The sequence below is a fragment of the Lontra canadensis genome, unplaced genomic scaffold (genome assembly GCF_010015895.1).
Source record: "Lontra canadensis isolate GAN:19392208 unplaced genomic scaffold, GSC_riverotter_1.0 scaffold99, whole genome shotgun sequence".
NCBI lineage: Eukaryota > Metazoa > Chordata > Mammalia > Carnivora > Mustelidae > Lontra > Lontra canadensis.
This window is the reverse complement of record NW_022631093.1, coordinates 1,492,179-1,512,786: the sequence shown is the minus strand read 5'-3', so window position 1 is coordinate 1,512,786 and position 20,608 is coordinate 1,492,179. Positions and strand designations below refer to the sequence as shown.

The 20,608-nt window shown below is 41.2% G+C and overlaps 1 protein-coding gene across 5 annotated transcripts in view; it reads left to right on the top strand.

Annotated features, from left to right (window-relative positions):
- ACSL6 (acyl-CoA synthetase long chain family member 6) overlaps positions 1-20,608 on the top strand; it is a 60,783-nt gene extending 40,175 nt beyond the window's left edge. For all 5 annotated transcript variants that reach the window (XM_032837558.1, XM_032837557.1, XM_032837559.1 and 2 more), the window contains 6 exons: positions 828-916; positions 1,895-2,011; positions 4,507-4,650; positions 5,672-5,773; positions 6,678-6,749; positions 17,405-20,608. In XM_032837558.1, coding sequence (XP_032693449.1) covers positions 828-916; positions 1,895-2,011; positions 4,507-4,650; positions 5,672-5,773; positions 6,678-6,749; positions 17,405-17,542 — 662 coding nt within the window. In that variant the 3' untranslated portion in view covers positions 17,543-20,608. The remainder of the gene's footprint in view (positions 1-827; positions 917-1,894; positions 2,012-4,506; positions 4,651-5,671; positions 5,774-6,677; positions 6,750-17,404) is intronic.

Genomic DNA, 20,608 nt, shown 5'->3' with positions numbered 1-20,608 from the left:
TGAGAGGATAGATATCTTTAGACAATATTGTAAAAGTCGGCAGCCTCTTTAAAAGAGAAACCAGATTGTCGCAACCTGTTTTCATCTACAAGGCGCACTTTTCTTTCAGGACCTTGGCCAGCACCCACTCAAAGCCCCTCCCCCTTGCCAGGGAATTGTGCTATAACAACCATAATTACTAGAAAAATGACTTCAATGTAATTGTGCAGTTGGAGTATGTATGAGCAAGAACATTTGAAGTCTTATTTTTCAGGGAAGAATGATCTCATCCTTGTCTTCTATTCCTTTGTTACTCTAAGTGTAATATGTGGACCAGAAGCACCAGCATCCCCTGGGTGTCTGTGAGACATGGAGACTTTCAGGGCTCATCAAAATCTAAATTTTGAAAAAAATTCTGGATGGTTTGCACATGAACCAATAGTCTGTTGACTGGTGGAAAAGTAATGATGACAGTTCCAAAACCAGGGGTCTGACAATGGGGGGAAATGTTTAATATGGGCCCTATTGGAAAAATACTGATGGTATGGTTGGTGTGGGTAGGAGGCCCCCTACAGACCCTGCGCAGGTTAGTACTGGGCCAGGTGTGCCTGTTTAGCTTTTTTAAGAATCAGATGTAAAACAAAGGCCCAGCAGAGGTTGGCCTGTCTTTTCCCCAGAACGTTTTTTAATCATCAGTGCTTACCTGTGACAAACGCCTGTCTTAAGGTGTATTGCTCTCCTGTAATTCCCCACTTCAACACTGGAGGGATTTTTATGTGGCCCAGAGCATCTTCAGTGCTGAAATTGATCTAGACACTGACAAATGCCATATTGCTTTGGTGTTCTAGGGCACGTAGGGGCACCTCTCCCCTGCAATCATATCAAGCTCATCGATGTCGAGGAACTGAACTATTGGACCTCCAAAGGAGAGGGAGAGGTAAAGTTAGGACCTTAGCCATTTATGTCTCTGCATGCCACATATAGTAAGTAAAAGAAAAACAATGGAATTGTTTTCCTTTCACCCTCCCTGTAAAGTCACTTTAAATTACTGATTAATTTCACTCTACTGAATTCAGCATTTCCTCTCTTGCTTATGAAGCAACCAGCCTCCAAGGTTGGGACCAGGCTGGTCTAAATCAAGACTTGAAATTCCCAAACTTTTGTGGCACCTGAGTAGCTCAGTCAGTTAAGCATCCAACTCCTGATTGTGTCTCAGGTCTTGATCTCAGGGTTCTGGGATTGAGCCCTGAGTCAGGCTCTGTACTCAGCAGGGTGCCTGCTTGAGATTCTCTCTCTCCCTCTCAATCTCCGCACCCCGCCCCCCGCTCATGCTCTCTCTCTAAAATAAATAAATCTTAAAAAAAAAAACAAAAAAGCAAAAAATGAAATTCCTAAACTTAAAAAAAAAAAATCCATTGTTTTCCTCTAACTGACATGGCCTACTACTATGTATGTGTCCCAACAGAAGCCGTACTCTTGCAACTAGACCAGAAGAGGGTGATAGAGCTGGCCTATACTTGTTCACTCCATGGGAGCAGATGGGGCATGACTGCCCCATCATGTCACAGAGAGCTCAAATCTCCAATGGAATCAGCCAGCCCTCAGTATCTGAGGAGAGCCCTTTCAGTGTCACAAAGCAGCACTTACTGAAGGGAGGGAGGGCAGGAGGCCTGAGGGTAGGGTAGGGGACCAGGACAGGGAAGAAACCTGGCCAGGACAGAACATACTGTTGGAGAGAAGCAGGAGACTGTTCAGTCTGCTGGTGGCCATTCCTGTACTCTGTCTCCATCTCTGCTGTTTCCACAGCAAATTTCTGGAAGGATAGGATACATTCTCCTACACATGCCTCCTGACAGCCCCACATCAGGATTCCTCATGCTGTGGGCTGACAGAAACCCTGTGTTTGTCCCTACAGATATGCGTGAGAGGACCAAATGTGTTCAAAGGTTACTTGAAAGATCCAGACAGGACAAAGGAAGCCCTGGACAGCGACGGCTGGCTGCACACTGGGGACATTGGGAAGTGGCTGCCGGTGCGTAAGTTTCCAGCCACCGCATGCTCACGGTGGGAGGTTGTATAATCCAACTCACTTCTGAGGCAAAATTCTTCTCCCTCTCTTCCCTGATAATTAGCCATTTAGGAACTGCGGGGCTGGAGAGGGGTGGGATAAGGAGGTTCTTCCTTATCTTGCCCCCAGAGCTTTCTTGTCTGTCCATCCTTCTGATAAAGGTGATAGAGATCTTTATGGGAGGGCACAGCTGGAGTTTAAGACCACTCCCTACCTTATCCCTTTCCGGGTTGAGATTTGTCAGTGCTGTGGAATCTGACCAGTGAGGTACAAGGGACTGGAAGCTCATAACTCTGGGAGGTCTGAGAAAGCAGGGCCTAGGGACCCACAGACATTGGCACCTCGCTGAGAGGTGGCACTGAGCAGTGGGAAAAGTTGGAGCCAGGTGGAAGGGTGTCTGAGTTCTTTTGGCTCTGCCAGCAGTTGCTCTGAGATTGAAGCCCAAAGCCTCATCCCTCTCTGGGGCTCCTTATTGACTTTCTTGTGGAGCAAGAGAAGAAAGCTACATGATATTCTTTGGCTGCAGCCCCCGACTTTTAACCAGACCCGGTTATTGTGCCTCACTCTGTCATTTGTAAAATGGGGGCTAATAACACTGATTGCCTCTATGGTGGTTTTGAGGAATAAAAGAAGTTATACCTGTAAAGCGGTTGACACAAGGCCTGGCACACAGGATATGCTTAGATTAAAAACTATGACCAGAAAATGGCTCTGTTGCTGGAACCAAGAGCCCCTGGCCTGATACAGCCCACCTCAGGAATGTCCCCTGTGTCTTTGTGAAGTTGCTAAGGTTTAGGGTAGATGCTGTAAAATGTAGTGTTTCTCAGGCATGTGAAGGGTGCTGAACCATCTGGTGGCCCTGTAGGCTGGTGAGCTGATTCGCCCCGGCCTTGAATCTGTGTCCTTCCCTGAGAAGCCCTTTCCCATAGCAGACACAGATGCACCCCCAGTGTGTGCCCAGGGCCAGGGACTCTGCTCAGGAAAGAGATGCCAATATGGTATGTAATGTGATGGGCATAAGTGAAGGGCCACGCTCACCTGGGGAGAGGCAGGGGCTGACGGGCGCCTCTGGGAGTCTCAGGATGTGAGTCCTGTTCCAAGGAGAGAGGAGAGGGTGGAGAGGATGTTCAGGGCAGGAGTGATAGCACATGCTAAGTAGAGAGACACGAGAGGTGTGAGGTAGGCAGTTCTCCCTGAGGTCCCCTAGGTGTGGAGGGGAGAGGCTGGGGAAGCAACAGGGCCTGCAGGCTGGCAGAGCGTGCATCATTCCCTCCGCTGAGGAAGCCTAGGCTCAGAGCCCCTCACTTGCACAGGCCCTGTCCAAGCCCCAGCACTTCATTTTATATTATTTTTCTTAAAGGGGGAGGGCCTCAAAATTGGTAAAAGCTTGAAGTTCCACAGAACCTTGAATCTAGTACTGATTCCCTGTAAGTTGGATGGAACCAACCACCCTTGCAGGATGGTAGGAGAAGCAAGTAAAGTAATTCATGTGGAGACCTAGAGCTGTGTATACACTAGGAGCCCAGGACAGTGGACAGGTGGTCTGTAGGTGTCCATTTTTTAAAATTATTAATGTTTTGAAAGAGTATTAGGTAGATTAAGGACAAGGTACAAACTTCTGATCCAGAAAGACCTAATTCAAATCCTGGTTCCCCTGCGTCCTAGCTGTGTGGCTTTTGAGAAATCAACCAAATTCTCTAATCCTCATTTTCCTCATCTGTGGAATGGAGGTGATGATGCCCCACTCAGGAGGTACCATGAGGGTCAAAGAAGCCAGTTATAGAAAGCACCTAAGGTCCAGCCCGGGTTTTGAATGAAACAGGGCCTGCTCGTTTTTTCTTTTCTGGAAACTTTGCTCTGCTTTGGCCAATTAAACAGATGGAGGAGGGACAGAGGATATGCAGAAATCCAGTCAGAAGGTGACAACTCTGCATTCCATCTGGTCTGTCAGGGAGGAGTCCCCTGGGACCTCTGCCAAGGTCTGCTGTTTGCTGGGGGATGGAGAGGCCACTCTTTGGGAGCAGAGGCAGTAGCTGGGCAGAAAGGCCTAAGCATCATTCAAGGGAGTGAATTTGAAGATGGTGGTGAGAAAAGAGGCAGTTTGGGTGAGAGGGGAAGGTAGGCAGGCCTTCTGAGAAGGACGACACCTGGTTGCTGGGCATGAGGGTGGCGGGTATGAGAGTGGGGAGTGGGAGGCGGGGTAAGTGCTGAGGGGAAAGGACAGTGGGCACTCAGCGTCTAGCAGATCTCTAGGGCCATCAACCCGTGGTTTGTGGTTTGTGGTGGCCCTCTCTAGCCACAAGGGGGCTGTGTAATGGCAGAGGCCTCAGGCAGAGGCCCAGATCCATTGGGGTTTGCAGGGGGGACAGGGCAGGGGTGAGGCACTATGGCACTGATGAGTGGGGGGTTTAGATTCAAGAATGCTATCTTTTCCTGAAGCAGTTTGTCCAACTCCACAGGCAGGGACTCTTAAAGTTATTGATCGGAAGAAACACATATTTAAACTTGCTCAGGGAGAGTATGTGGCGCCTGAGAAGATTGAGAACATCTATATCCGGAGTGAGCCTGTGGCACAAATCTATGTCCACGGGGACAGCTTAAAGGTGAGTCTCCCGTGCTTCAGCCCTCTCACGCATACTGGGCCTGCTGAAAAATCTGGAGTTATTTGGGAATAACTTCCTGAGTATTTGGTATTTGGCTGTTGTGGTAAACATGGATTTCCAATCAGACACTGGTATTCTGCATATTAGATTGTGAGAGAAAATTCCTTTTGAAGGAGAAATCTCACTTGTAGAGTTTGATAAACTGTGATTAGGTGAAAAAGTTGCTTGAAGTAGTGGTAAGGAACATTCCCACTGCTTTTAACTTAGGCTCCACCTACTTCCAAGAGGGATATTGAGATAAGATGCTAAAGCCAGATTCAGGGTTTCTTCTGCTCTTTAATCTTAAAAATGCAGATGAGGTCTACAGATAAATAGATACAGTATTATAAATAACGGTACTGTTGATAATATAGCTCTCCCTCTCTGTATATATGGCTAATATATTAGGCTAATATGTTAACATAGTTAGGATTAAATTATTAGAGAGGATTTATGTTTATTCTGCCTTCAACATCATTTAGACTTGAAGTCAGAAAGATTACTGTGAATATATTTTGTGCTGTCATTGGATTCATTAGGCAAATATTATTAATTTATTTTAAAGAAAATCCTTTAAAACCTTAAAATGGAGTTCTTCATGAATGGGTGCCATATTAATAAAACAATTTCAAAATGATTTGGGAAACCTTGAGAAATATATGTGTTTGGGTTCATAGAATTGTTTGACTGACATCTTAAAGGTGTACTCATGGGATTGGCATGAGAATTAAACTTTACTGATTCTTAATATCCTTAAGTTTACCCTTTATTAATTGTTAACAAAGTTAAGGAAATATATCGGAAAATAAACAGTCAAGAATGTGTGCTATATTGGTGGAAATGTTTCATAACATAAGCATATACTTATTTTTAGAAGAAAGTGGAATCTGAGAATACCAGGAGATTATTTTTAATGCTGGACCACAAATAACCACTTTGAAAGCTTTTGTCTGACTGTGTTTTCCTTTGGTTGGGATTGCAGGCCTTTTTGGTGGGTATTGTTGTGCCAGACCCTGAAGTCATGCCCTCTTGGGCCCAGAAGAGAGGAATTGAAGGGTCATACGCAGAGCTCTGTGCAAATAAGGTCTGTACCTTGGTTGCTGGACCTCCCGATGCTACTGGGTAACGGGAAGGCAGAAACGCAGTAGACCAGTGGAATTTGAACCTATAGGGACATTTCTAACTTTATTTTATAAGTGGTAGAAATCTTAAACCAGAGGTTCATCTTTTTGTTACTGTGGTTGGAGGAATGCAGATTTCTTCTTAGAAAGTTTGATAGACTATTGAACTATTGGAGGAAGACGTCACAGAAAGCTTGTCCAGCCCTGCTGTCCGGCAGCTCACAGTTGGGTCCAGAGAGGGAGGTGGCTGACCCAAGGCCACACAGCTGACACCGCTGGTTAGAGTATTATCAGGTGTGAGTATAGGCCTTCTGACTCACTGGCCTTGCTCTTTCCAAATGTGAGGTGGCTTTTGTATGTACTGGACTCAGATAGTCATGGAGTTGACAAAAAAAAATAGACTCCCTTCTTCCTGCTTAGAGCTTTAGCCATTGCCATCTGCCCGAAACTTCTCAGGCATGGGTAGAGTCCTCTGGAAGGATTGCTGTTCTAGCTCAACATCACCTCGTCCAGGCACATGGTCCATGTTCAGCAGCACCCATGGTCCCGAGCACTCTCACTGGATCCTGGGCCCTTCTGGGAGAGACAGGGTTCCTGGGACTCACTGGGCTGACCAGAGAACCGCTTTAAAAAATGGAGTGGTCCCTTAGCCTCTTCCTGGTCACTCCTTTGTTCATGCCTGGCACTTACTTGCCTGATGAGAGGTGGTGACTCTGTGCTGCCTGGGAGTGTCAGCCCCAGGAGAGGGGCAGAGGTGGGGGTTGGCACAACCACCAGTCGTACTTTGCTGAAGACTCACTGTTTCCTCTACCTCCATTTTGAAATGTGTTTTTGCCTTGTCATTTTTTTCTCTATGGTCCAATTCAGGAGCTGAAAAAAGCCATTTTGGAAGATATGGTGAGGTTGGGAAAACAGAGTGGACTCCATTCGTTCGAACAGGTAAATATTACCTTCCCCATACTTGTTACAACCCTTCATGCAGTGCTGAAAATTAAACTCAGCCATGGTGATCCTGACCTAGATTCTCCACCCCCATATGCTGCTGCCCTCGGCCAGGCTGCGTACTGACAAGACCCCTGAAGGCCTGTTCCAAGCCAACTTGTAGCAGCCTTCGTTCTGCGCTAAAATAGGTCGTATGTCAAGTGAGACCGTGCTTGCTGTCCTCATAATCACAGACGTTCCTAACGCTGAAATATTACCTTGCTGTCACACAGCAGAGCGTGTGTGCACATGCTTGGCCTGTCTCCAGCCTGCTTGCAGTACTCAAGACCAGAGTCCTCTCTTATTTTTATTTTTATGGGGACTATCTTCTTGGCTACAGCAGGCAAGCTGACTTGCTAGGACATCGGAAAGGTCATGTTCCTCGGGCCAGTGATCTCTCCGCCCCCCGTGTCTACCACAAAGAGGAAGAAACACAGAAAGTGTTAGGAGATGACACAGCAAGCGGTCCTCTCAGACCCTTTCTCTTTGCAAGTTTGGGGTTCTTATTGTAACTGAGTTCAGAAGCGCCCTTGATCCTACTTATCTACACCATTTATACATCCTCTTTAGTCAAAAATTCAAAAAGAAAAATTATTCAAATAGAGAAATAGACACACTCTGATTTAAAAAAAAATTTCCTGCCTGTCTTTAACATAATCATTTGTAATAAAATTGTGTTTCTCCAATAGGGCTTCCAAATACAGTGTTAGTGTTAGGGATCTGCAGGGTTTATGAGAATTTTAAATTTTGTATGTTTATTTTGATGATAACCTGAAAACATTTTTAAACCAGTTTCAAATGTAAAAACTCTTGTAGCAGGTATTTATGATTAGAAACCTCGTCCACAGAGTCAGACTTTAATTTCTTAAGTTTCAAACTGATGGAATCTAAACACAGTTTCAGAATTATTTTCCTTGAAATAGATCTTTATATAAATCTAGTTTGAGAAACAGGGCTTTACCCTCATCTCTCAGCATCTAAGGCAAAAAAAAAAAAAAAAAAAAAAAAGGCTTGGATGAATTAAATCTTCATTTTAAAAAATTACAAAGTCAGAGGGATTCAGTCAAGTTATATTTCTCTTTCTGAATGAAAGTTCATTTCTGACATCATTATTTAAAATTCTAAATTTGCTAGAACTGATTTCATTGCCCTTCCATTAATGGTTTCTGTGTGACTGGATCACATGATGACGTAGAGCAGGGAACACAAATGAGTGGTCCAAGACCCCTTTGTTCTGGGCCTGCGTCTTCCTCTGAATAGGGAGCTACAGGGGCTCTGAGGGCATTGCTTTAAGCTGATTGGTTCCTGCCACTACCTTGCTATTCCCGAGGCTGGCACGCCCCCTGCTGGGTTTGGGCGGCATGATCTGCCCCAGCACATGGAGAATCTTAGCATTTGGATGCTAAGCAAAAGACCATCCATCACCTCTAAATATTACGCTGAAAGGGGACGGTTGGTGAAGTTTCAGGTGTTGACCATTGCTCACATTAGACCCTTACTGAGAGGAGAGGTATTCTTTTTTTTTTTTAAGATTTTATTTATTTATTTGACAGAGAGATCAGAAGTAGGCAGAGAGGCAGGCAGAGAGAGAGAAGCCGCAGGCTCCCTGCTGAGCAGAGCCTAATGCAGGGCTCGATCCCAGGACCCTGAGATCATGATCTGAGCCGAAGGCAGAGGCTTAACCTACTGAGCCACCCAGGCACCCTGAGAAGAGAGGTATTCTTGTCTTCCCATACCACTTAAGTAGTTTCTGCTCTTTTTTTTTTTTTTTTTTAAGATTTTATTTATTTATTTGACAGACAGAGATCACAAGTAGGCAGAGAGGCAGGCAGAGAGAGAGGGTGGAGGAAGCAGGCTCCCTGCAGAGGAGAGAGCCCGATGTAGGGCTCGATCCCAGGACCCCTGGGATCATGACCTGAGCCGAAGGCAGAGGCTTTAACCCACTGAGCCATCCAGGCACCCCTAGTTTCTGCTCTTAATCTGCCTTCACCATGGTAACCTCAAATACAGGGAAGTCATGTGGGAATCCCAAAGACCTGAGCTTTAACGCCAAGGGTGTCACCACTTCATTTTCTCTGTTCTCCTTTTCCTTTTTGTTGGTCTGTGCATCCTCTACCAATAAGCAGCGCATGCCCTCAGCTGACTACTGGAGAGTGAAAACCAGGCCTCCTGCCTGAGGATGGTGTGCTCCCAGTTGTGCTCCAGAGATCAATGTAAATCATTTAAGTTAACCCACAGTCCACTGTCAGCTTGTCCTTTTCCCTTTTCCTCAAAAATGAGTCATCAGTTAAGACTTAATACTAGTTTTTTTTTTTAAGACCACGCAAACACAAATAGATATACAAGCCTACAAGGCTTAAATCATTCACCAAAAGCTTTAAGAGTTCAGGCTCACTGGGCAGGGTTGATCTGAATTAACATTTGAATTAGATAAAAAATTAATGTAATTTAATTTCCAGAAACAGACAATTTCTTAGAATGAGGCCAATCATTATTTCTTTATGGAGATCTTTGGAAGATATATTTTAAGGAATAGATAGGAAGCATTTAAAATCACTCTATTGGGGCACCTGGGTGGCTCAGAGGGTTAAAGCCTCTGCCTTCAGCTCAGGTCATGATCCCAGGACCCTGGGATCGAGCCCCGCGTCGGGCTCTCTGCTCGACAGGGAGCCTGCTTCCTCCACTCTCTCTGCTTGCTTCTCGGCCTACTTGTAATCTCTGCCTGTCAAATAAATAAATAAAATCTTTAAAAAATAAAAAAAAAATCACTCTATCGATAATTAAAATGTTTAGGTACCCAGGAAGTTTTTGAGCATACTTAGCCATGATTTAACCGTTTTCTTGACATTTATATGCCTTATTAGTTTGTAGAGACAATAACAAGTGAACTTTGACACTTGATAGATTTTTCATATTCTGATGTGAAACTCTCACCAAAATATATTATTGTGTTTCCTGTCACTAAACTGAATGCTTACCTAACCAATTTGCCTTTAAATCAGAAATGAAAAAAAAAAAAAGAAAGACATGAATAGAGCATTTGCCTAATTACAGTGCGTTTTGTTTTTACTTTATCTCTTCAGTCCGAAATTATTCACTCTGTGTTTATTATCTCCAAGCAACATTATGGGTTTGATTTAGTAATACCATTGAAAATTTAAAATACCACGTTTCTTCAGAATTATGAAAAGTTTTGTGCTGTAATGAGTTAGCATAAATTGACACTTTTGAGGTATTTTAACTCAATACAATATACAAAAGTTACAGTATTTCTAAACTAAAAAAAAAAAAAATCCCTTTGGAATCACTTTTCAGTGGCAAGAGTATAGTTTCAGAAAGGAAGCTAACATTAGCATTTCCTTCCTTAACAAAAATTTTGCTTATTGGGGCGCCTGAATGGCTCAGTCAGTTGAGCAGCTGACTCTTGATTTTGGCCCAAGTCATGATCTCAGGGTCCTGGGATCAAGCCCTGCACTCAGCAGGAGTCTGGTTGGGGTTCTCTCCCTCTCCCTGTGTCCCTCCCCCCACTCACGTGTGTATGCATGCGCACACACTCTATCAAATAAATTGATAAATCTTTAAAAATTGCTTTGCTTATTACAAATTAGAAAACGAGTTTCACATTGTGTTAGGCCCGAAGGGAGAATAAAGATTCTCATTCCTTTTTACCCCCACAAATCGATAGTTTGGTCTTATTAGAAAATACGTAATTATAGAAAATGAAAATTGGTTTTAACATTGGTTTCCTTCTTTAAAAAAACAACTAAGTTTGGGACCTACAGTTGAGCTTAGTGTTAGTTAAAGTACTGGTTTGATCCATTTTTTTCCCCTACTTACTGACTGGACTTTTATTCACTCAGGCAGTTTGTATAGGTATTTTCTTTCTTTCTTTTTTTTTTAAATTAACACATAATGTATTATTTGCTTCAGGAGTACAGGTCTGTGAATCGTCAGTCTTACACAATTCACAGCACTCACCGTAGCACATACCTTCTCCAATGTCCATCATCCAGCCACCCCATCCCTCCCCTTCTACCCCCAGCAACCCTCAGTTTGTTTCCTGAGATTAAGAGTCTCTTATGGTTTGTCTGCCTCCCCTGTCCCATCTTGTTTCATTTTTTCCCCTCCCTGCCTCCCATGACTCCCCCGCCCTGCCTCTCAAATTCCTCATATCAGAGAGTGTATAGGTATTTTCATGGAAGAATTCAAACAGACCCAGAGCTGTAGGTCAGCCTGATACAGGGCCCTGCAGCCAGGCGGCAGAGCCACTCTCAGCCACTCACTAAGGGAGTTAAAGGCGCCCTATGCCTTGGCTTCCTGCAAGGCGGTATTTAGTGCTACTCCCTGTCTGCAAGCAGAAACTATTTTGTAGTGAGCCACACTGAACTGCTGATGCCCCCGTCAGCCCTTAGGCTTGCTGTGACATCTACCTGCTGGTTCAGTCCTTTGTTCCTGAGATCATAACGTTTTCTTTTCTAGTCTATTTAGCATCTAAATAGCATTCCATAGCTCTCCCTATGAAATTCATCTTCCCTGTACTTTATCGTTTGTAGCTTCTGTGTGTCACTGCTAGATTTTCAAAGGTGCTCACCCCAAGCTCTGCACTGAACATACACTCTAGTTCCAATTTCATCATGTTCTCCACAGGCTGTGAGGGGCTCAGATGAGCTGAAACCCAGGCTGCAGATATTGTATCTTGGCTTCTGCTTCTCCTTTTAAAATTACATTATTAATTTCATTTACAAAAGAAGGTTGGCTTTTGCACTTCCTGGAAGTCTTTATGTGGTACCATTTTTATCAGAAGAGAACTTTAGGGGGGAAAAAATTAAGGAAATTAGCACTATTTTCAGCTTTTCATTTTATGACCTTACATAAACATGAGATAATAAATTAATTTGCAGAATCTAAGATTAAGTTTGACTCAGATTGTGTTCATTTCTTCAGGCTAATTACTTTTGTTGTCAAGTGGTGATTTCCAAACTTCTTTAAGCACCAGAGCTTAGATGGAATCTTATCTGAAAAGTCGAGCTTGCACCAAGCATTGGAGCAGTGCTGCCCTGGTGGGGTTGGGGCTGGAACCAGAACCTCTCTCCCCCTGCTCCCCAACCCAAGCACCTCACTTCATCCCTCCTCCACCCCACCTCCGCACACCTCTGCTTCTCACCAACCTCACCCCACCCCCACTTATATATACCTGCCTCCCCCACCACAGCACCCCCACCAGGGGCCTCCACAGAACCCCTGCTTTTCAGTGCACTCTGTCTGAAAATATCTCCCTTGGGACCTGTTTCCAGTGAATTTTGGGTCCTCTAGAATGGTTAATGTTTAATAAAGAAAAATTAAAAAAATATATATTCCAGAGGGTACAAAAATGGCAGCCTATTCCTTACCAAATCCTTGCTTATTTGAACATCAAGAACAGTGAGGGAGTTTCCAAGCAAGACATTTTTTACAAGAACCTTACCTAATTTTGAAACATTTGACAATGCCCCTTTTAGCTAAGAACCTCAGATTTCCATCTATTTATATCAGATATCCAAGCAGAAATCCTTTGTGAGTAAAGTAAAGTTGAGGCAGCTAACTATAATGCTAGTTCTGGTTTTAGCCTAATGTTCTCTCTTCACCTCTCCCCTACACACTCGAATCCTTAAAATGCTGTTTTTTCTGTAGCAAAAGTGAATCCTTCATTTGGACAAATGTCTAAGAGACAAAGTGAATCTGATTTATTAATGTGTGCTCATTTGAAAGCTTTCACATTTTTAAATTACAAGCATGGGTTTAAAAAATTTGTTAGAATTTTAAGAATTGGTTAGGATTTTTCCTTGTGGACTTTTAGGAAGTTGGGAATATAGCTAGCTGTTTTAGGGATCTTCTTTGTATATTGATTTTTTGATCTGAATAATGCCAAGTTTTCAGAGCAAAGAATTCTTGGCCATCTCAAAAGGCCCACCTCCCAGGACACAAGACTATTAACATTAGAGGTTTTGAAGACAATCACTGACATGCTGAACATTTTGAAACTAATTTGCATATGCTAATTTTTTCTCATTTTTTTATTGTGGTAATATGCACATAAAATTTACCTCTTACCCATTTTTAAGTGTACAGTCTAGTAGCATTAGACGTGTTTGTAATGTTGTGCAATCACCACCACCCTCCATCTCCATAAGTCTTCTCATCTTGTAAATGTGAAACTCCATCCCCATTAAACAATAACTCCCATCCCCCCACCCCACCCCCAGCCTCTGGCAACCACCAGTTTACTCTCTGTCTCTATGATTTGGGTTACTCTAAGTACTTCATATCAGTAGAATCATGCCATATTTATCTTTTTGTGACGGGCTTATTTCACTTAGCATAATGTCCTCAAGCTTCATCCATGTTGTAGCACATGTCAGAACTTCCTTCCCTTTTACAGCAAGTAATATTCCACTGTATGTATATAAGCACATTTTGCTTATCCATCTGTCAGTGGACATTTGATTGCTTCCATGTCTTGACTACTATGAACCATGTTGCTATGAACATGATTGTACAAGTATCTTTTCTCCAGATCTTGCTTTCGGTTCTTTTGGATATCAACCCAGAAGTGCAATTGTTGGGTAATGTGGTAGTTCTATTTTTAATTTTTTGAGGAACTGCTGTATTGTTTTCCACAGTGACTGCACCATTTTACATTCCTGCCAACAGTGCCCAAGGGTTTAGCTTTCTCCACATCCTCACCAACACTTGTTGTTTTCTGTTTTTTTGGATAATAGTCATCCTAAATATGTGTGAGGTGGTACAAATATTGATTTTTGAAATAAGTCATTTCCTGATTGTTTCCATTGATTTTATGAACAGTTCTTCTATGACAGTAGCATCTGACAGAGTGACCTCTCATTCTTGTCCTCCTGGTGTTTGTAACCCACACTCCAGTACCTTTCTACTCATCAAGTCACTCCTCTATCTCAAGCCCAGGCTGTTGCTCTGTCCTGCATACTGATACTAATATATCCAGTAGTAACCACTTGGTTGTCTCAGAATCATTTCAGACTTTAACACAAATACTTGATCTTCCCTCCTCCAAAGAATCTTCCTGCTCCTCCAGTTTTTCTTCTCAAGCAGAAACCTAGAGCCATTCTTAATATCTCTCTTTCTCTACCACTTACCCAAGCAAATTATAAGTCCTATCCTTTCTATCCCCCAATCTATTTCTATCTCCAGAGCCAACTTTTAGAGTCCAGGTCACCCTCGGTCTTGTCTCTTGGCTGGTCTTGCCATTTCCACTTTAACCTCACTTCAGTCCATCCTTAGCACAGTGGTTTTTCCAAAGAGCCATTCTGTCTCTCACTGCTTAAGAATTATTGAAAGAATTATGTCCAAACTCTCTGCTTTGGCATCTTAATCCTTTATAACTTGCCCCCAGGGTATCTCTCCAGCCCCAAATAGCTTTATTCTCCAACGGTACCATATGCTTCAGTCTACACATAGAGTGCTCCAAATGTGCTTTGGCACATATGACTTCTACCTAGAGCACCCTCCTCTCCTTGGGCCATCTAGCAACCACTGCTCCTTCCCCTTGCTGTCTTCAATGGGCTAAAGCTGACTTTATCCTTCAAGGTCCACTCTGGCATCTCTTTTCAATGAACCCTCCCCAAGCCTGGGATGGGTGCTGTATCAGAACTGCATTCAGCTCTAACAGAAAAGCCACAATGTCTTAAACACTTGGATGTGTTTTGTGTTTTTTCTCGCATAAGAAGTGCAATGATAGGCAGTCCAAGGAAGGTACAGGTCCTCAAAGACCTAGGCTCTGCCAGTCTTTCCACTCTCCATTCTTAGTATGTTGGCTTATCACAAGGTGGCCACTATAACTTTGGACATTGTCCATATTCAAAGAAGGAAAAAAAGAGAGTGGGTAGAGATAGCTATGTCTGAACCTTTTACTACAAAAGCAAAAACTTTTCCCTTCTCACTAGCCAAAAATAGATCTCATGACTGTCCCCTAGCTGCAGTGGCTGGGAAACCAGGAAAGGTGATTTGTCATGGTTGGCATAGAACATTTTGGCCCCAAACCAAATCAAGGTTTTATCAGCATGGAAGAAGTCAGGACTGGGTATTATGAAAGCAACTGATTCTGCCTGAGAATGGTGACCTTCCCTGTGCTTGTCCCTGTAGTAGCAATATAATACTGTCACTACGTAATATAGCAGCATCTGTCATTAGATTATAAATTGATGTGGGCAGGGACCGTGTCCTGTTATTCTTTGTATCCCTAATGCCTGACACATACCTGATACAAAGGAGTTGCTCAATAAATATCAATTACACAAAACAACAGATGAATGTATATGTGTATTTAACACATTTTGAGTTAATTTTCCAAGTGTCTGTGACAGTTGACTATTAAACAATGCAAATTTGAACTGAAGGGGTCACTTAGACATGGCTTTTTTCCCTTCCTATAAAATCAGTATAGTACTGTAAATATATTTTCTCTTCTTTATGATGTTCTTTTTTTCCTTAAGATTTTCTTTCTAACATTTTCTTTTCTCTAGCTTGCTTTATTATAAGAATACAGTATATCATACGTATAACATACAAATTATGTATTAATCAACTAGTTATGTTATCAGTAAAGCATCCAGTCAACTGTTGGCTATTAATAGTTAAGTTCTGGGAGAGTCAAAATTTACACACAAATTTTCACTTGCTCCGCACAACTCCATTGTTGTTCAAAGGTCACCTGTACATACCTAGGGAGTAGTTAGGATTTGCTGCACTTCTTACTGCTGCTACCTAGACTTTTCTGCCAGAAGATTCTGAAAAAGGTTTGTTGTTTCAGTTTCAAAATTGCATTTTGGACTTCAAATAATATACATGTAAAGACAAATGACATTTATGTTTAGCAAATGGTATTTGTAGTCACATTGTGATTTTTATTTTTCTGTGACTTTTATTTTTCAGAAGTGTAATAGAAATTGTTATTAAAATGTCTATTGCAACAATTCATAACCCTGTTTGCTATTTAATGATCCGGGTCTGTTATCTCAACAAAATCATTTAATTTAGACCCAGCTGTTAGGACACAATTTCTTGGAGGCAGTATCACTCAAGGATTAAACTCAAGCCCAGATCATAAGATTCTCAAGGGATTATCAATGAATGACCTTTTCAGATGGAGCCTCATGTGGGAGGAGTCTGCCCAGGTCCTCCTAGTTAATTTCTATCTCTGGTCCTCATTTCAGCATTTTGCAAAGGGATTTTGCATGAGGGGCCCTAAGATCTGTCTCATAGAAATAGGAAGTGTGTACTGCTATGCCTGATCCCTTCATGCCTCCTCCCAGTAGCTGTGATAAAAGCCATGGCAGGGCCTTTTTTTTTTTTTTTTTTAAACATAGACTCATCATGTCCTACCAAGATTTTATATTCCTCTCATGAATTGCAGTACCATCTATATATCCATCCAGATCAGAACCCCGGGAGTCCTGGAGGCTGCCCTCCCTCTTTACTACCTCTTGCCCACTGAATGGTTCTTAGAACTGCTTACTGTGTCTGTCTGTGCCACTGCTCTAAGTATAGGTAGGTCCTTATCTTGTCTCCCATGGATTGGCCAGATTCTTCCGATTGGTTTCCCTGTATCTTTTTTTTTTTTTAAGATTTTATTTATTTATTTGACAGACAGAGATCACAAGTAGGCAGAGAGGCAGGCAGAGAGGAGGAAGCAGGCTCCCCGCTAAGCAGAGAGCCTGATGTGCGGCTAGATCCCAGGACACTGAGATCATGACCTGAGCTGAAGGTAGAGGCTTTAACCCACTAAGTCACCCAGGCTCCCCGGTTTCCCTGTATCTTATCGTAATGTTTTCAAAAACAGTTCTCACATTTCACATTTCTCTTGGACAGATCTCTCTAAAATGTGTATCTTTCTGAAATGTGTATTCAGCCATATCACTGCCCTGTATAAGAACTTTCAGTGCCTTCCCACTGACTCCAGACTAAAATTGGAGCTCCTCTGTCAACCGTCACATCACTACCACTTCAGCTCTATCCCTTATCCCCTTTCCCTCCTACTTCATGTAACTACAACCAGAAACCCCTTGGATTTCCTTTCTCACTCCCATAGCTTTGTTCTTGTGGTTGCCTCCGCCTAGAATGCCCTATACCACCCACCTCTCCCCGCTTTGCTGGTTAACTCTTACTCATTCTTTAACACTCACTGAATTTGGGAAGGCTTCCCCATGGCTCCTTCTTCTCCCCTACCATAACTGTGTTCGGCACCTGTCACTCTATGTGTACCTCACTGATCACTGTTCTATGCCTGCTCTGCTGGGTGCTAGTAGGCACCCGCTGTGGGCAAGGGCACTCATGAGTCTTCTTTGCATCCTCAGTGCCTGGCACAGAAAAAGCAGCCGGTTCATTTCTGTTAACTGGTTAAATGAAGAAATAGGAAGGGGAAAAGTTGGCTTGCAGACATGTTAAATAGGCTGAAATGTTTATTTAACGTAATTTTGACTTTTAAATGAGTACAGTGTTTCTGTATCAATATATCCTTATATGTTGTTTACTTTTATCATGTGTGCTATAAATGCTATGTTGTATTCCTGATAAAGACATATTCTGCATTTGGTTTTTAGGTTAAAGCCATTCACATCCACTCTGACATGTTCTCAGTTCAGAATGGCTTGCTGACACCAACACTAAAGGCTAAGAGACCTGAGCTGAGAGAGTACTTCAAAAAACAAATAGAAGAGCTTTACTCAATCTCCATGTGAAGTTCCAGGAAAGTTCTTCTCAGTATAATGGACTGTGTAGCAATACTGTAGTTACTCTTGAAAGTAATGAATCAGAATGATGCAGCTGAAAATGAATAAGCACGTGAGCTTATGATTGAGCCTTTTCCTGTCTCAAGAGGTCTTTAACAATATTTTCTCTATCATCACTGAGTACACTTTATTTTTATTAAAATGATATTGTAACAAGCTGCTAAAAATATCACAGATGGCAATGTAAAAATCAAGACTTTTCTCAAGGACTGTGTACCACTAAAAGTAATATATTCTCAATGTTCACAGAACTATTAAACATAAAGGAAAAACATAACTGATATACTGTACTTAATTATTTGTGGAATAGTAACCAGATAGTAACCAGATACAGCAAATTTCTAGACAATGTGGACTACCTCATTCAATAACTGATTGTCAAAATCACAGTTAAATCACTTAAAACATTAAAACTATGTGTACAGAATCATGCTAAAACAAAACATAATGCACATTCTGCATAACTTCACAGTCTTTATACATGACAATTCTTATTGATGTAATCAAGTTTTCCCTCTCATTTTTACTTTTATTCATGAAAAATGCAAATTCAGATATTCTTGAAACAAATGTTATATTTATATAACATTTTACAAAGATCTTTCAATACATTTTCTCATTAAACTCATTAAAATTTCAGGAACTACCTAGAAAAAAAATGTACAAAGACTTCAAGGATAATATGTATATATCCGTGGACTTCGTACAAGTGAATTCTAAAAGATCTCTGTTGACTGATTGCGCAATGAATGGACCTTTGGGGAAGACTTGGGAAAAGAAACTCAGAATTATTTCTCAGGATAGACAGCAATTAATGTCCCTATGTTCCTTGCTGGGTTCTTCAGGCCTTCCATTCTCAATATGTCCATGCCAGGCCTGGGAAACCCAATATGGCTATGATCCTGAACAAGGGGAGGAGGGAATGTTATTTCCAAAGAAAACAGGTTTCAACAACTTAATTTTGAAGAACTTCTTCAAAATACCCATAGAAGACTTTTAAGTCCATCATAGATAAATATCTCATAGGGCATAATTCCATTCATAAAATCCTTAAATGCTTCTAAGCTTAACCGTGGAAACCTCCTTTCTTGCATCATGTGTTTAGATACTTCTTGCACCTGAGTGCCGACAATCTCATATAATTAAAGCCAGCATGGATAGCAGTTAAGTTCCAAGCTACAGACTGTGCATCTGCTCAAGGAACCATCCCTAGGCAAGTATTTTCTTCTGTAGAGACAGGACTCTGCAAGCAGACATGGAGGTGTAGTGCTCACAGTCCAGAAGTTCCTCTCTGCTGGAGCAAATCCAAGCTATAAATAAATGCTATTGGTTAAAAAAAAAAAAAAAAAAAAAAAGCATTATCGCATAGGACTACTGGATGAATCTGTATCAGTGATTATAACATATTTCAGTCTTGGCAAAAGTGGATCACACCTTTATATGATGCATTTACCCAATTTTTACATATTCCTTTGGTAGATTTTTTCTGCAGACCCTTTACTTACACTTACAAATATGACTTTTAGTATATGAGCTAGTTCAGTGCATACTGACTTTTCAAGGCAGTTCTGAAAAAACAAATTCTTAAAATGTCCAAGGCTATATCCATATAGCATTAATTTTTTATATTTAATATGTTCAACTAATTGAAAGAGAAAAATCATTACCTGAATTAGATAGTCATACTATTTTAAATAAGACAAGTAGCTTCACATCTGAAGAAAATGAAGCTGCTTCCCATTGTCTTTCCACTCAACCAAAATTTCATAGTTGTCTTTTGTTTCCAAAAGGATTTTTGACAATGTAACATAAGCAAATAATTTAAAACTTATACTGATTCTATTTATATCTCACTGTAGTTAGATATGATTGATTATGGACAGCTTAAGCATTTCTTCTTTTTCTCACCTTAAAGATCTTCATGTTATCTTCTAGTCTTCCTGATCTGTGTGAAAAGCATCACACTTGGGCCAATAAATAGGTTACAGCAGATGTGCTGAGAAAAGTAAACTTTTGGCGCTAAATATACTGCAGGTACATTTATCTATTCCTCTGTTTAATTCCACTTAATTTTTTAATAAAGGAGAAATGAAACAATACATGTTAATGGAAAAAAATCCCTCTTGTTTCAGATTTCCCAACTTAATGTTGGAAAATTTTGTATTTCTCTTTAACGAATATGGGAAAAGGCTATATACTTAGGACGTTCACATTTGTAGTGGACATCAGATAGGATATAAATCTAGAGGTTTAACAGAGATCAATTACAGAAAATATATTCCTAAATGTTTGGCCTTTTATCAAGTTTCCATTCAAATGTAAATTAGTAACATAATTAGGAATATACATTAGTAATTTTCACATTTTGCAAACTAATCCTGTATATAATTTAAAATAAGATATACACCAATTTTTTTTTCCTTTTGCCATGAAAGAGATCTTTATATTGCATAGTGATTCCCCTCCAGGCAGGAGAGAAACTGAGGTGTTGGCGTGGAGGCCTACTTCCACATTTAGGAATTCACAAACTCACAAGTCCAAGGAATAAACATACCATGTCTCCCTCATATGTGCAAGTCAAAATTTCATTATAAATTTAAGTAAACCTGCAAGCATGAGAAAAAAAATAGGACTTTGCATTGCAACTTTTATAGTCAGGTAATGTTTCAGCGACTTGAAGGTACCACTTAATTTGGCTGTATTACCCATCAACGAACTGATCATCTTTTATTTTTTCTGCAGTAAAGAAAATGAATTATTCTCTATTTTCCAAATGTACAAAGCACAAAGGTGATATAGTTATTTAGAATACCAAATACTATGAAATGAATGTAAACAATGGAAAAATGTATTTTTTGCATGAAAACACACTACTTACAAACTTGCTTCATATCTCAGGAAAAAAGAAGAATGAATAATCGTATATAAAATTGATAAATTATATGTTGAATTAAGTTGCTGTATTTTCTTGCCTGTTTTTATTTTAAGGAAGCATAAACATGAAAAGAAAACAAA